Genomic DNA, 14,937 nt, shown 5'->3' on the forward strand with positions numbered 1-14,937 from the left:
GCAAACCATACAAAAACGGAATTTTTTGTATACTCTAGTCATGAGCAGCAACACAATCCTTGTATTCGTACATCAGTAGGAGAAGTTATTCGGCGTAGTAGCTCGTTGGGATACTTAGGAATTGAATATGGCTGCTATTCAAGGATGATGAAAGGATTTATCAGCCAAAATGTTTACAAAAATTTGTCCTTCATGTACGGAAAAGTCGTCAAACTGAAAAATGTCTTAAATCGCCGTATTCTGAGTTGCCTATTTAATGCGCTTGTAACACCTCATATTTTGTGCATTTCCCCATTTTGGGAAATGCTCACAATGACCGAAAGACGGAGAACGCACACCAGATATTACAAGTTGGCTAAGGACCTGCTTAGTTTGCCACCTTGGTATTCAAATTCTGAACCTAGCCGAAGATATTCTGTCATAGATCCGTGCACTAAGTATGTCTAAATCGAACAACGTGGGTATAAACGAGCTATAGGTAATTTGTAAGTCTCCATGGACTCGTTTGTCATTTATGTAGTTCGTCTCGTGATATGAAGTTCGTTGGTCAAGTGATAATTTGTATTTATTAGAAGTGTGCTTTAATTCTTTATCTTTGTTTGCCTGTTTATTATTGTTTTTTTCTTTACCAGTGTTTTTTTTTCTTTATTAGTTTTTTTTTTCACTACTCCACTTTTAATTTTGTATCTTTAAAGTGGGCAATACAACATATTCATTCATTCATATAGTAATACAAAAGCATATGGGAAATTAATCAAGCTTAAAGGGATTGACAGCTTTAGGAAATTAATGATACCTTTAGAGGGTTCGGGTCGGACAAACGTTCTAACTTGTATTTGCTCCGTAACTATTACCCTATGATAAACTACAAAGCTAAATGAGACATTGGCACCAAACGTCCAGTTCAATTTTCTCGTCAAAGATCGAGTCGTATTTCTTACCTTAAAGTCACTAAGGCCATTTCTTCCAAGTCGCTGATTTGCACTACACATTAGTTGCTTTATCAAGTCTCTTGCTTCCTCGGATATTTCGTTTGCAGCGTCAGAGGGAAAACTAAAGCTCGCCTGTAACAAGAACAAATTTTAGAAGGTCAAACTAAACTAACAAGTTATCTCAGAGCTAAAATATACATTGACACCACTAGATTTTGAAAAAATAAACTCCCTCCGACCCAACCTTGAATCTACTACTACTACTACTAAGAACAACAGCTTACCGCAGCACCAAGCTACCTGAGGCCAACACGACTATGCACGCTCCTCCTCCATCCCAATCTATTCAAAGCCTCCCTCTGTACACCCTCCCAGGAAGTTCACCTTTCCTTTAAATCTTTTTTTATGACATCCTCCCATCCCAGACGAGGAGACTTGCTCTTCGTTTCACCCTAGACGGTTGACCGAAAAGGAAAATCTTTGGCAATCTGTAATCCTTCATCCCCAGTACTTGCCCTAGCCATTTCACCCTTTCTTCCATTATACCAACCAACGTATTTTAACCAACTGTTTAAAATATGGTCAGTCAGCCGGGTATCCAGAACAATTCATAGACAAATTCTCTAGAAACCTCTAGCAAATCTTCATCGTTTTTTCGGAGCGCCCATGCTTCAGAGCCATATTTAACCACTGTCATCACTCTAGCTTCCAATATTCTAATTTTGGGTTGTAGACTTATCTTCCTATCCTTCCAGACTTTTTTCTAACTGCAACAAAAAATACCCTGAGCCTTGGCTATTCTACTTTTAACATCTTCACTGCTCCCACCGTCTTAACTAATAATACCGCCAAGGTAAGTGGAGGTGTCCACCTGATCAATTTTTTCGTTACCAAACGTCACCTTTTCATCTTCACTTATTTCTAGCCTTAGTGACTTAGTCTTCTTAACATTAGCTTTCAAACCTATTCTAGCACCCTGGACTCGGAAAAACTCAAAATTTTCATTCATTTTACTCACATTTTCATCTAGGATGCTTAAATCATCAGCATAATCTAAGTCCAGGAGAGTTTTTCCTCTCCATTTGATTCCGTGGCCTCTCATTGCCTTTCCTGTGCTCCTTAGGACAATGCCCAAAACCCTGCAAAAAAAAACCTTTGATAGAGCAAAACCCTGCTTAACTCCTGATTTAATACAGCACCAGCTGCTAGCCCTGTTTCCTACCTTAACCGCAGCAATGTTATTCTCATACATATCACTAATCGCTTTAATGTATTTGTCTAGTATACTATACAAGGATTTCATTGAATTGCCACCATAATATACTCAAATTGGTTGCTTAATTTCCATAAAATCACCTCCCTTTTATGGGGTCTGAAAGAGGAAAATGAACTTTCCTGTTTATTGATCTATGTAAATTTTCGGAAGGTCCAGCTTATTATTCCCCAGAATTGCTCCCAGGAATCAACCCCTACCACCAAAGAAACACCCCCCCCCCCGCAAATATTCCTAGCAACTTCTCCCTAAGGATAAAATTGAGCAGCCAAAGAGAAATTAAGATAAATAAAAAGAACGGAGAAAAGTGTATGATTGTTCATCAGCTATTAAGAAGGGGGGGGGATCGTAAGTTTTGATGGGTAAAACCAAGCTGAATAAATTTTATGGATTTGAAAGCCAATTCTTTTTATGCAATTGTGACAAAATCCTTTTTGTCACAATTCTGTAAGAAAACCTGCTCAAACACACCGTTGAACCTGAGAGAGAAGTGTCTTAAAAGGATTTAAACACTTCTAAGATTTAATGTTGCTCCTTAATTTTAGTAAAAAAAACTGTTTTTTATTGAATTTTAACCAAGACCTACTTATATTTTAAAATTTTTGGTTCAGAGAACTTTCCGTAGTCTGGAGACAAAAGCCGTGTGTACTTAAGAAAGATAGCCCCCAAGACAATTTTCCTCTTTTTACAAAATGTTACAAAACACTCTACTATGTAGAGCAGAGATTCCTGACCTTTCTTTTCTAATAGACCCTTTTTAAAATTTTGCTGGCTCTGGGGGGCCTCCTACAGCTAAGTTTATACCATTTTCCCAAAACTCGACAAAAATGTAAAGATTAAGTCCAACTATGGAAATTATTGTAGCAGCTAAGTTCTAACAGCGAATTAGCAGTTTTGAAAAAGAAATTCATAATTGATTCTTTAATTAATTAATTGATCGTGCTGTGAGTGGATGTAAAAAAAGTAAGGTTGGCCAGTCAAAAAAAGGATTCTATCGAGCTTTACTTTTTTGACAACTACTATTAGCACACACAAATAAATGAATTCTCACTTGTTTTATTTAGAGAACACTTTTCGGTGTGGCATACCTCTGGGCATGGAGGGGTTGAGCGCCCCCAATATTTAACTGACCCCCAAAAACGTAACAAAACGGATATAAACAAACCCTGCGGAGTGGTAAAAGTGAAATAAAAATAGTATAGCCTATTTTTTTGTCTTGTGCTTACTAGAATACGGAATTTTTACCCTATTAATTGTTATTATTTTGATATGGCATTGTTAATTCATAAAAGTCGTATTAAAACTAAAATTAAACATCAATACCATAACACAACATCTGCAATGACAATCACAAAGTAGTAATACTTTTAATGGGAGGGATGTATTTTTTAGATTGACGCTAGATCATCAACTTTTTTGGTTTTTTAGGACTGACCGCAGATCTCCCCGTTCTATGATATTAATATGCCTCTTTTTTGTTGTTGAGAGTTTTGTAACAAAACAAAACGTTTTTTAACAGGTTATAACAAGGGATATTCTTTCAAAAGCTTCATTGCAAATCCTCACAGTCCAGGATATTTTTAGGGTATTCCTGCCTACACTCAAAACATCTGACATCTTTTTTTTTTTTAATTTCACCTTAAGGCTCTTCACTAGTGCTAAACTCAAGCACCACCTCTTGTAGCATCACAACCTCCACGTCCGTTTCATCAAATAGATTTATTATCCATGGTGGTATTTCCATCGTCAGAATATCTTCAAATCGGACTTTGAAGTTATCATGCATGGCAATTAAAAGTCGAAAATTTATTTGAATATCCTCATTAAAGTACCTGTGACAAGTTTGAAAACCAAGAAAATTCGCACTGACTAATATTTTGTTTAATAAATTTCAATTTAACACGAAGAGCTAAAATTAAGTCCTTTGTTTTCTTAATTGAGCCCCCCTCCCCTGTAATGCAAGTTAATTCCATTAAATATGTTGGAAAGATCTTTCCGATGTACGATTTCTGCTTTTACATTTATCAGGTTTTCATATAAGTTTGGATTTATACCTTCTAGAAACTCTAAAACTAATTAAAAAATTGGATAAAATCATTTTAAACATGCACTTTTCGACAATAACCGTACTTCAGTATGTAAGGGTAATCGTCAGAAATCTTCATCATTTTCATCGCGCCTTTGTGGAAACAAGCACATTTTCAATACATTGCTTCCTATTTTGTTGACTGCATTCGCCACACTTTGAATCGACTGGTCATTATATCTCTTATTTATTTATTAATACCAAATACGGTAAGCGCCAAGCTTGTCGTAACAAAATTCTATCCCCCCCCCCCTGCTCCATTTTCCTTTGATGAGAGAATGAAAACTTGTTTTTGGTTCTAATCGATGGTCCTCCTTACTCTTGCTACACTGAAGTAGGCTTATCTATAATTTGTCGATTTTATGTTTTCATAGTTATTATTGTGGATGGCTTATTTGACTTCGAACCTGATTCCATGATTTTTAAAGTCGTTGGCTTAAATTCATTAAAAAAACATGGAAGGGATTTTTTTATCTGTTGACAATTTTAGATTCAACATTCAAATTTTTTAGGTATTCTATTGCTATTTGTTTAATTTTCTTATTTTTTGGGGGAGATCTTAATAAGACAATTTCTGACAATTCCGCTTGGTTCCAAAATAGCCGATAGTTTCAATAAATACTCATCGAGTGATGGCACGACCCCTATCATTCAGCCCCTAGGGCAAGGGCCATAAATAAATAGTATTTACTCACACATAGGTTTTTATAGTAGAAAACGGATTGCTTGTTTGATATTAGGGTTGCCATTGGCTTAAAAATTTTGGGGCATCAATCTATTTATCAAAAGCATTAAACGCTTTGTTGTAGGAACATGGGTGATAAGGGTCCTACTAAGCATGCGTTTTTTTAATGACGTCACACAGTGTCAAGTGATACAATATATGACGTCATCCCAAGTCCTTTTGTATGACTGTGGTATTAAAACGGCATGACGTATAGGTATTGATCGTGATGACGTCATGTATGTAATATATACAAGTGCCTGGACTCAAATCACCTCATTTATGAAAGTTCATGAATAGGTAAAACAAGTTTATCAACAGTATGTCACTCATTAAGAAAAAAGTAGTCAGTCGGTTTCATGACAAGTATATTTTAACGGATACAGTTCTAGGTGAAGGGGCCCAAGGAAAGGTTTTTGTTGCAAAAAGACGACGCGACTATAAGCAAGTAGCTGCAAAGTTCATCAGAGATAAACCCCCTTATATCAGAAAGCTAAGGAAGGGCGAATTTGTGCCAGATGAAATTTATTTCTTAGACAAAGTTAAAAATATCGACGGTTGTCTAAAAATGCTAGACTATTATGTGGAGAAAGATGGATGTTGGATAGTAACGGAATATGACGAGACCTCAATGACGCTGCGTGAATACATTGAAGATTATGGAGGCCTAGATGAATCCTCAGCTGCCTACGTTTTCACACAAATAGTCAGTGCATTCTTGCAAATGGAAGATGCTGGAATTGCCTACAAAGACTTAAAATGTGACAATGTACTCGTAGATGAATTCTTCACAGTTACCATTATTGACTTTGGTTCTGTCACGGAATTAGACGACCTGAATTATTTCTATAGTGATGGATACATTCCTCCTGAGGTAGAAGACGAATTATTAAATTATATGTTTGGTGCAGTTACATCTTGGTCTCTAGGAGTGATCTTGGGGTCAATTCTAATTGGAGGAGAGCCATTTGAATTTGGTCTACGTTCGCGCAAAGTCAAGAAGTTGATAGTTAGAAGAATGAAAAAGCTCAGATGTTCAAAACTGGCGTGGGATTTAGTATCCAAATGTTTGGAACTGAATTGTGACGAACGGCCTGAAATCAGGGAAATCATCTACGGACATCCGTGGTTGGGAAGCGATACGTCAATGTCGTTCAACTCTTGAAAAATTAAAAGTATACCAGTCCAACTACTGTATTAGAAACATGAAGGGAGTCGCATCAAGTCTGCAAAAACAAATAGATCGCACAAATTACCTATGCGCATTCTGGACGAGCGTTTAATCCATATTATGTCAAGAATTCAATCAAAGCGGGCAAAAACTTGTATTCTACCACTGTTTTGTTATGTTTGATAACTTTTGTTATGTCGAAATTAAGTTATATACTAAATAAAACTTGTATATTTTTATTAATTAGACACCTCTTTTGTCTGATGCAGGTTACGCAAATTCAGGGTCAAGGTTTAGTTATGATTATCAAATTTTACAGAGAAATAAAATTGAGATAATATTTTTTCAAACATACGACATTATTTACAAAGAATAAATGTTATTATTTTGCACAAAAATTTTGTACTTACTTTCTTACACGAAATAAGGTAAAAAAAAGCTACAGATATAAGGTACAAAAGAACAAGCTACCGAATAAGTTACAATGTTTTTTTTTTTTTTTTTTTTTTTTTTTTTTTTTTTTTTTTTTTTTTTTTTTTTTTAACGGCAGCTGTTGCCATATTTTGATCTCTAACAGCAAAGAACTTCAAAATAAAAGCTATCATTATTATTTTTTCTTTTTTGGTCTTAGACCAGGGTTCTTCGTATCGAAGACGTTTCCATAGATACTTCAAAAAGAGTTCATTCGATTGGAAATTGAAACGGCTAGCATCCTTTTTAATAGTCGAAAGTGTTTGTAGGGCGGCTATCCCCCTCCCACGTCAACCCTTTCCCAAATGCATCCAATCAAAATTTTAAGATAGCCATTTTGTTCAATGTATTTGAAAGGTCCAGAAATTATGTTTTTGAGGATGAGTCCCTCCTCCACAGCCCTTATGGCAAAGGTTTTAAGTTATGCCCTGGGGGGGGGGCACATAAGGTATTATACAAAGCGCTGTCGTAGAAACTTAAATAAGGGCTCATTTAATTGGAAATTGAGAGGCCTAGTGCCTTTTTTTATTAGTCGAAATTGATCGGCTGGAAAATTCTCCTCCCTTCAAGGCCCATCCTTTCCTAAAACACTTCCAATCAAAATTTTAAGATAGCCATTTTTTTCAACTTAGTTGAAAGGTCCGGAAATTACGTGAAAATTGGAAGTTCTAGTTCCCCTTTAAGAGTCAAAAATGATGAAGGGCAGCAATCCCCCCCCCCAACTAACCCTCTTCACCAAACGAATATTATTAAAATTGTGAGATAGCGATTTTGCTCAGAATAGTCCAAAGAACAAATAACAATGCCTCTAGGGTTGACACAACCCCCCCAGCGTCCTGGGAATAAGGTTGCAAGTCACACCCTGGGGACTTATAAGGTCTTATGAAATGAGTGGTCGTATAAACTTAATATGGGGATCATTTGATTTGAAACTGCAGGTTATAGTGCCCTTTTTAAGAGTCAAAAGTGATCTGAGAGCAACCAGTCCCCCTCCCCTCGCTCATCCTTTTCCCAAAGACGTCCAACCAAAATTTGAAGATAGCAAATTTGTTCATTGTAATCGAAGGGTCCAACATTATGTCTTTGAGGAAGACAATCCCGCCCCACAGCTCACAGGGCAAGTGTTGTAAGTTATGCCCGGGGGCATATAAGGTTTGTTTAGAAAGGATGGTCGCATATACTTCGGACGGGACTCATTTGACTGGTAATCTGAATTTCGAGTGTCCTTCTTAAGAGTTAAAGTGATCTGAAGGCAGCTATTCCCCCCCCAACACTTCGTGTTTTCCCGAAATACATCAAATAAAAAATTTTGAGAGTCATTTTATTCAAAATAGTCCAAAGATCATAGAACAAGGCTTTTGGGGTTGATACAAACCTCCAGATCCTGGAGGCAATGGTTGTAAGTTATGCCGCCGGGCATTTAAGGTTCTTATGGAAGGGATGTTTGTTTAACTTTAGAAAAGGTTCATTTAGCTGAAAACTGGAAGTTTTAGTCCTTTTTTAGGCGTCAAACTGATGGAGGGCATTTAGCTCCCCTCCCCACAACCCCTCTTTTTACCAAACGCATCTGATTGAAATTAGGAGAGAGCGATCTTGTTCAAAATAGTCCAAAGAACAAATAATAATGCCTCTAGGATTGACACAAACCCCCAGCGCTCTGGAGATAGTGTTGTAAGTTATACAATGAGGGCAAATAAAGTTGTTATAGAATGGGTGATCGTATAAACTTCAGACGGAGCTCATTTGTTTTGAAATTGGAAGCTGCAGTGCACTTTTTAAGAGTTTTTAAGTGATTTAAGGGGGGGGCAACCAGCCCCCCCCCTCCACGCTAATCCTTTACCTTAACAGCTCCAATCAAAATTTGGAGATAACAACTTTGTTCATAGTAGTTGAAGGGTCTGGAAATTATGTCTGGGAGGAAGACCCCTCCCCCTACTGCTCTAGGGGCAATGCGTGTAAGTTATACCCTAAAAGCATATAAGATTCTCATAAAAACGTCGTTTGTACTTTAGAGGGGACTCATTGGATTGGTAATCAGAAGTTCTAGTGCCATTTTTAGGGATCAAAGTGATCAAAGCGCAGCTAGCCGCCCTCCCCACACACACATACAAACACGTCACATTTTCCCGAGATGCATCCAGTAGATATTCTGACTTGCCTTTTATTCAAAACAGTCCAAAAATCATATAACAAGTCTTCTGAGGGTGATACAAACAACTAGAGCCTAAGGGTGAGAGTTGTAAGTTATGTCTCTGGGGTATTTCAGGTTCTCATAGAAAAGGTGGTTGTATAAACTTTAGAGGTGGCTCATTTGGTTGAAATTAGAAGTTCTAGTTCCCTTTCAAGAGTCAACAGTGATGGAAGTCAACTAGCCCCCTCCCAACTACCCCTCTTTTCACCAAACGCACGAGATTGAAATTGTGTGATGTCAATCTTGTTTAAAATAGTCCAAAGAACATATAACAATGCCTCGAGGGTTGGAAACCCCCCCCCCCCCCAGAGCCCTGGGGCTAGGGCTTTAAGTTACGCCCTAGGGGAATATAAGGTTCTTATGGAATGGACGATCGTACTAGATTCAGATGGTTGTCATTTTATTTTAAACTGGAAGTTTATAGTACCCTTTTTAAAAGTCAAAGTGATTTGAGATAAACCATCCCTCCCCCTTATGCCCATGATTTTCCGTTACAAACACCCAAACAGAGTTTTGAATCATCAATTTTTTCAGCATTGTTGAAAAGCTCAGTAATTATGTGTTTGGGGATGTCACCCCCTCCACACCGAGGTCTCTGGGGAAGGGCTGCAAGTTGTACAATTTGTTCATTGTTTACATATAGTAGGCTTTTTGTTATTGAGAAAAGGTATGCATGTTTGACTTTTACTTTCTCAAAATAAGAAGGGCATTAAGATGAGTTTTCAGGGAATGTTGGGCGGAGTATTTAACCAAATCATCACATGTTATGTGTATATGGGTTGTCAAAAGGATGTAACTCAGGAATGACTGAGTATATTAATTTGGAATTTTCTGGAAATGATAAGGGAAATGATCAATTGACCAAAAAGGTAATATTTGCACGCTATTATTACAACAAGTGCTGCTGCATCTACTGCTACCACGAGTACTATTATTGCTATCACTACTATCACTAAAACAAATACCTCGTAACAAGTACTACTAAGGCTGAGAATATTGAAAAAAAAAAAACATCTGAGGAAATATTGTGGGGAAATTCGAACTAAATCAAAACATCTTTTGGAGAATACTTAAAGGGGAAGAAAAATTGACAAAAATATGATATATGCATGTCACTACTAACACTAATACCACTACTACTTTTCCTTATGCTACTACTGCTATTAAATTACTCCAACTACTACTTCAATTGCAACAACTTGTAAGGCTTAGAGTATGTGCCATTCATTCATTATACAAAAATGTAACATAACTGTAATATAAATTCAAAAAATTACCAAGAATGTATCACCCCTAGGAAAAAAAAAACAACAAAAAAACAAAAAAACCAAAAAACAAATAAACACGCATCCGTGATCTGCCTTCTGGCAAAAAATGCAAAATTCCACATTTTTGTAGATAGGAGCTCGAAACTTCTACAGTAGGGTTCTCTGATACGCTGAATCTGATGGTGTGATTTTCGTTAAGATTCTATGACTTTTAGGGGGCGCTTTCCCTATTTTCTAAAATAACGCAAATTTTCTCAGGCTCGTAACTTTTGATGGGTAAGACTAAACTTGATGAAACTTATATATTTAAAACCAGCATTAAAATGCAATTCTTTTGATGTAGCTATTGGTATCAAAATTCCATTTTTTAGAGTTTTGGTTACTATTGAGCCGGGTCGCTCCTTACTACAGTTCGTTACCACGAACTGTTTGATAATCATCAAAGGTTGGTACTACCCAATCAGAAAGCCTCGCAGCTAACAGGTTTGAGCCAATCCCCAGTGTTTCCACGGGACTTGGGTTCAAACGAAAAAGTTGGGATTCAACTTTCAATCAGAGAAATCCCATTTTCTTGTGAAGCAGTGCTGCAGCCAGGAGGAAGGTTTGCCAAATTCGTTATATAAAGCAAAAACTGTTTCCACAATTGCCCCCCCCCCAAAAAAAGAGCTAAGTCTAACCTCTGTCAAGGGTAAACAATCCTAGTTATTTCATACCATTTGACACCCAGAACACGGTAGAAATAGGGCTTAGTGCGACATTTTTGTCCTTGAAGGATTCCTGGTAGAAACAACCCCAAGAACAAGAACAGACAAAAAGCAATTTCTGATGACATTTTCTCCCCCTCGAGACTGAGGTAGAAGCTGCTATCTTCTTTCTTCAGGCTCTTTATATTCCTGAATAGTTTTGCAGTGCAGTCAGGCACAGTAAGGAGAGCCTTAAGCTACCCGCCTGCATTTCCCGTATCGGTATCAACCCAGCCTGGTTCAATGGAAACTATGATAAAGTCGCTCATTTCAACTGAATTTGTTGGTACTTACTGCCAACTGCGCCCTCTACTTCATATAAATTAAAATAAGATTTAAAGAATTTCAACATGATTATAGCTGTTATGTTGTTTATTTGAAATGTGGCACACATAATATATATATGGCCGGGGTAAGTGCCCTCTGTGTCACCCCCTAGTGGCCAGGTTCAGAAATGAGAAGGGGACACTCACAGTCTAAGACTCCAAAGAAGGTAAATGATCAAATAAATACAGTAAAAATCAGGATTTGTTTTTAGTTTCAAGCCCAAAAATAGCGAGTTTTGAAGCATCGTAGACCCCCCCCCCCAGGTTTTTAGTCAGTTGTCCTACGAAATTGAAAATAGAATAGCCCTATCTGACAAAAAAACTCTAAATTTCTTTTCATCCTATGAAGTTCTACAAACTATTTATTCTAACTAATTTTTTTTCTTAGAGATTAATTTGGAAATTGTATCAAGTTATGCTGTATTGTGCAAAATGTTTTGTTATCAAGAATTTTCAAAGCACATTTGGAAAATGTCACAGTACATAATTAAGAGTGAATTTTTTAATTTATTTTTTTAAACTTCGGACACCTAAAATATTCCCATCTGTAAAGTTCACCTATCTACAAGAGAGACAAGACCAGACACAGAAAAGACAATCCCAAGCCAATTACCTTCGACTCATTATATACCTACGCCTACACACATTATGCTACTTCGGGAAGGAAACCCTTAGGAGATTATTAATTATAAATTAGCTAGGAAGAGGCTTTTCAGCCCACAAACACCCATCAAAACAGACCAAGCCCAGAAGATATGTCCATAATCAGTATCTAGTGCCAAAACTGATACGTTTAAGCTATAATTTCCTCCAGGGGCGCCATTTTTCAACGAGGAATGGAGTTGACAGCACGGTCCCCAGTCTTGCGGGTACCCTGACAGGCTCGAAGCAGCCCTTTGCAGAGTCTGTTGTCCATAGATCTGGATCTTAAGCCATTGCCGCAGTTGTCCTCCTATAGAAGATCCTCCCACGATGATGTTTTGTGTCGAATTAGAAATACAGCTTAATCCATTGGTGGGAAAAGGTTTGTAACTCATGGGATGTGTCCACACTCCAATGGGCCCTGCTGAGGGTACATTCGAGAGGCCTTATTCCTGCTCTGACTGTATTTACGGCCTCCAGGCAACGGTTCCCTACTTTCTATTGTGGACCCCAAGAAACTAGGTCCCCCTTGGTCCATACCTCCTACGGAAGTACCCTTCGTATCTTTAGGGTGTTTTCCTATCCACGACCTGGGTACGCGCTAATGATATTCATATCAGGGCAATATCATCTATGAATTCGCAATCGACTAGGACTCTATCACCGTATTTCAGTCCGAGTTGGAGACGATTCATCATTCGATCCTTGACAAATCAATCACTGCACTCAAAAGTTCAAGAGCAGCAACACAGCCTCGCCTTACTCCAGTATCTATTTCGAATTCGGTGACCATTAAGCTGAACAGAGCTCTTGTAGCAGTTTAGATCCCCTGGAAAAGGCGGCAATATTTGTCAGGGAGACCCGTTCGTTTTAGCTTCAGCCAAAGAAACTCACGGTCGATCGATTTGAAAGCTGCTATAAAGTCAACAACGGCAATATATGCTGTACGCTGGAACTCACGTGTTATCCCGATGACCTTGCGAAAAGCGTATATCTGCTTGGTCTTGGATCTGTTGGGCATTAAACCTACTTGCTGAATCCGGCAACACTTACAGATGAACTGGATACTTCTATGAAGAAACGTCATGGCACATAGTTTGCCAGGAGCTGAAAGAGGGTGATTCATTTGTAATTCGAGCAATCGCTACGGTTACCTTTGCGCTTCTATATAGGAAGGATTATACCTTCCTTTCATTCTCCAGATTTCAATTTGGTTGACCAGACGAGGGAGAACAGCCTGTGAAGGCAAAGTAGCATTGCTGTTCCTCCAAACTTTAGCAGCTCGACAGTGATCCCGCAGGTTCATGATTCCTTGTTGTTCTTCATTCTCTTCAGGGCATTTTGTCTTTCTTCTATCAAAGGAAGATCAGGCTCTAGTGGATGTTGACATCTTGTTTGCTGAGCGGACACAGTTATGTTGGGATCAACGTTGATTCTTTCGGCGTTTAGTAACTTTGTGAAGTGACCCTTCCATCGATCAAGTTGTGCGTTTTCATTGTCTAGCATTTCACCAGAGACAGATTTAACTGCGCCTATCTGTGGTGGCTTCTCATCGCTAAGGTCTCTGACATACTTAAAAGAGAAATGACGTAGCCTTTTCGTGCCGCATCTTTTATCTCTCCAACTTTTTCATCAACAAATTATTGTTTATCATGGTGATTACGGACAAGTTTACGGACGATAGTGAAATTAAAAAACCTCAGCGCAGTATGCGATCGTATTCATTGATCAAAACACAACACAGAAACAGACTAAGTGTGCAAAGTGACTTTATAGTTGCCGTTGACATCGAGCCAAGATTTGATAGTATTTTAGCAAAAAAAGCAGGCTCAAGTGTCACACTGATTTTTGTACGTACTTGTACACATTTATGCACCATTATATATGATAATAAATATTGTGTATTTGAAAATCCGATCTTAGTTTAGAAGACAGTAAAACAACGATTATAAAGTAAGGGGTATGCAACCTTTTGGGGCCCTGATTAGGGGTACGCAGACCAAAAAAGGTTGGGAACCACTGGTTTAAAAGATGGAATGATAGACTTATTCTTTACGAACGATATAATTATAACGTTGGACAGAAAGCAAACTATTTTTGGTATTGATATCGAATTAACAAAGCAGATTTTCTTGAATATATTTTTTAAGCTGTAGAAAGATTTCTGGGAGAATACGCCTTAAGAATCAAACTTAATCCTAGATATCACAATTCTTATGCATTTTGCCGCGGCTTTCAAAATGTGTCAAGTGGGTGACCAGTTTGCAGAAACAGTGTTAGTGTCAAATATCCGTATTAAATAAAAGAAACCCGATATATGAAATACAATACTATACATTTATATCTATAAATATGTACATCATTAGTATATACGTATATGCGTTTATACTTTGGAAATAAGTATATACGTATTTTCCCCTTGAAAGCTACAATTTTGATTCTATAGTAAACAATGTAGCTTAAAAGGAACCAAAATATATGCTTAATACAATGTATATTTGATAAGTAAGCAATTTAATCTGTAATTCTACAAGATCAATTACCAAGGCAACTTGCAGCCATTCCAATCACAGAATAATCCACTATCTTCCATTTTCAATTTAGAAATTACGTTGTACATTCCAAGAGCACTTTCTTCAACCGTGACTGGAGCGGATCTACCTCCACTTGAACCCATGTCGGTTTGAACATGGCCAGGATGAAGGGTTGCAAATGTCAGGTCAGTGACCTCACGGGACAGACACATGGTTGCCATGTTCACAGCCGCCTTGGAACAGCTATAAGTAGTTCGACCACCTTTACAGTTTGCAATACTGCCAAGTAGCGAACTGATTATGACAACCTGAAATAGAAACGTGCAAGTTATATTAAAATGGATTATTTTGAATTGATGAAAAAATTACCCCTGTTTGATATCTTTTACGTCAACAATGGTTATTTGAATGGAGAGATAGTTGACAAATTAAATGGTTTGCTCATGTTTTAGTTAGCAGACCAAAGAACGCACCAAAAAAAACGGATTACTTTTTCACTAATAAAAACATGATATCTACTCTCTTGTAACGTCAAGAAAAATTGGAGACTTGGGATGTACGGCCATCATTTGGGCA

General features: G+C 37.6%; 3 protein-coding genes across 6 annotated transcripts in view; 1 reads left to right on the plus strand and 2 right to left on the minus strand.

Moving 5' to 3' along the window:
- LOC136037678 (serine/arginine repetitive matrix protein 1-like) overlaps window positions 1–2,199 on the minus strand; it is a 75,236-nt gene extending 73,037 nt beyond the window's left edge. The window contains exons 1-2 of one of the 3 annotated variants that reach the window (XM_065720420.1): window positions 1,951–2,199; window positions 942–1,064 (exon numbers count right to left, since the gene is read on the minus strand). In XM_065720420.1, the coding sequence (XP_065576492.1) occupies window positions 942–1,064; window positions 1,951–2,184 (357 nt within the window). In that variant the 5' untranslated portion in view covers window positions 2,185–2,199. Of the gene's footprint in view, window positions 1–941; window positions 1,224–1,950 lie in introns of those variants that run through there. The other 2 variants (XM_065720421.1, XM_065720422.1) reach the window with 2 other exon arrangements.
- A 3,138-nt stretch (window positions 2,200–5,337) lies between these two features.
- LOC136037740 (serine/threonine-protein kinase pim-3-like) lies at window positions 5,338–6,180 on the plus strand. Its single transcript, XM_065720519.1, has one exon. It carries the CDS (start codon window positions 5,338–5,340, stop codon window positions 6,178–6,180), a length of 843 nt encoding a protein of 280 aa, XP_065576591.1.
- Window positions 6,181–14,304: 8,124 nt separating this feature from the next.
- The window catches only part of LOC136037680 (C-signal-like), a 49,590-nt gene continuing 48,957 nt past the window's right edge, over window positions 14,305–14,937 (minus strand). The window contains exon 4 of one of the 2 annotated variants that reach the window (XM_065720430.1): window positions 14,305–14,669. In XM_065720430.1, coding sequence (XP_065576502.1) covers window positions 14,367–14,669 — 303 coding nt within the window. In that variant the 3' untranslated portion in view covers window positions 14,305–14,366. The remainder of the gene's footprint in view (window positions 14,670–14,937) is intronic. The other variant, XM_065720431.1, reaches the window with a different exon arrangement.

This window comes from Artemia franciscana, chromosome 17 (genome assembly GCF_032884065.1).
Source record: "Artemia franciscana chromosome 17, ASM3288406v1, whole genome shotgun sequence".
Classification (NCBI taxonomy): domain Eukaryota; kingdom Metazoa; phylum Arthropoda; class Branchiopoda; order Anostraca; family Artemiidae; genus Artemia; species Artemia franciscana.

Coding starts and splice junctions, on each gene's coding strand:
- LOC136037740 (XM_065720519.1), top strand. CDS start 5,338: ATGTCACTCATTAAGAAAAAAGTAGTCAGTCGGTTTCATGACAAGTAT.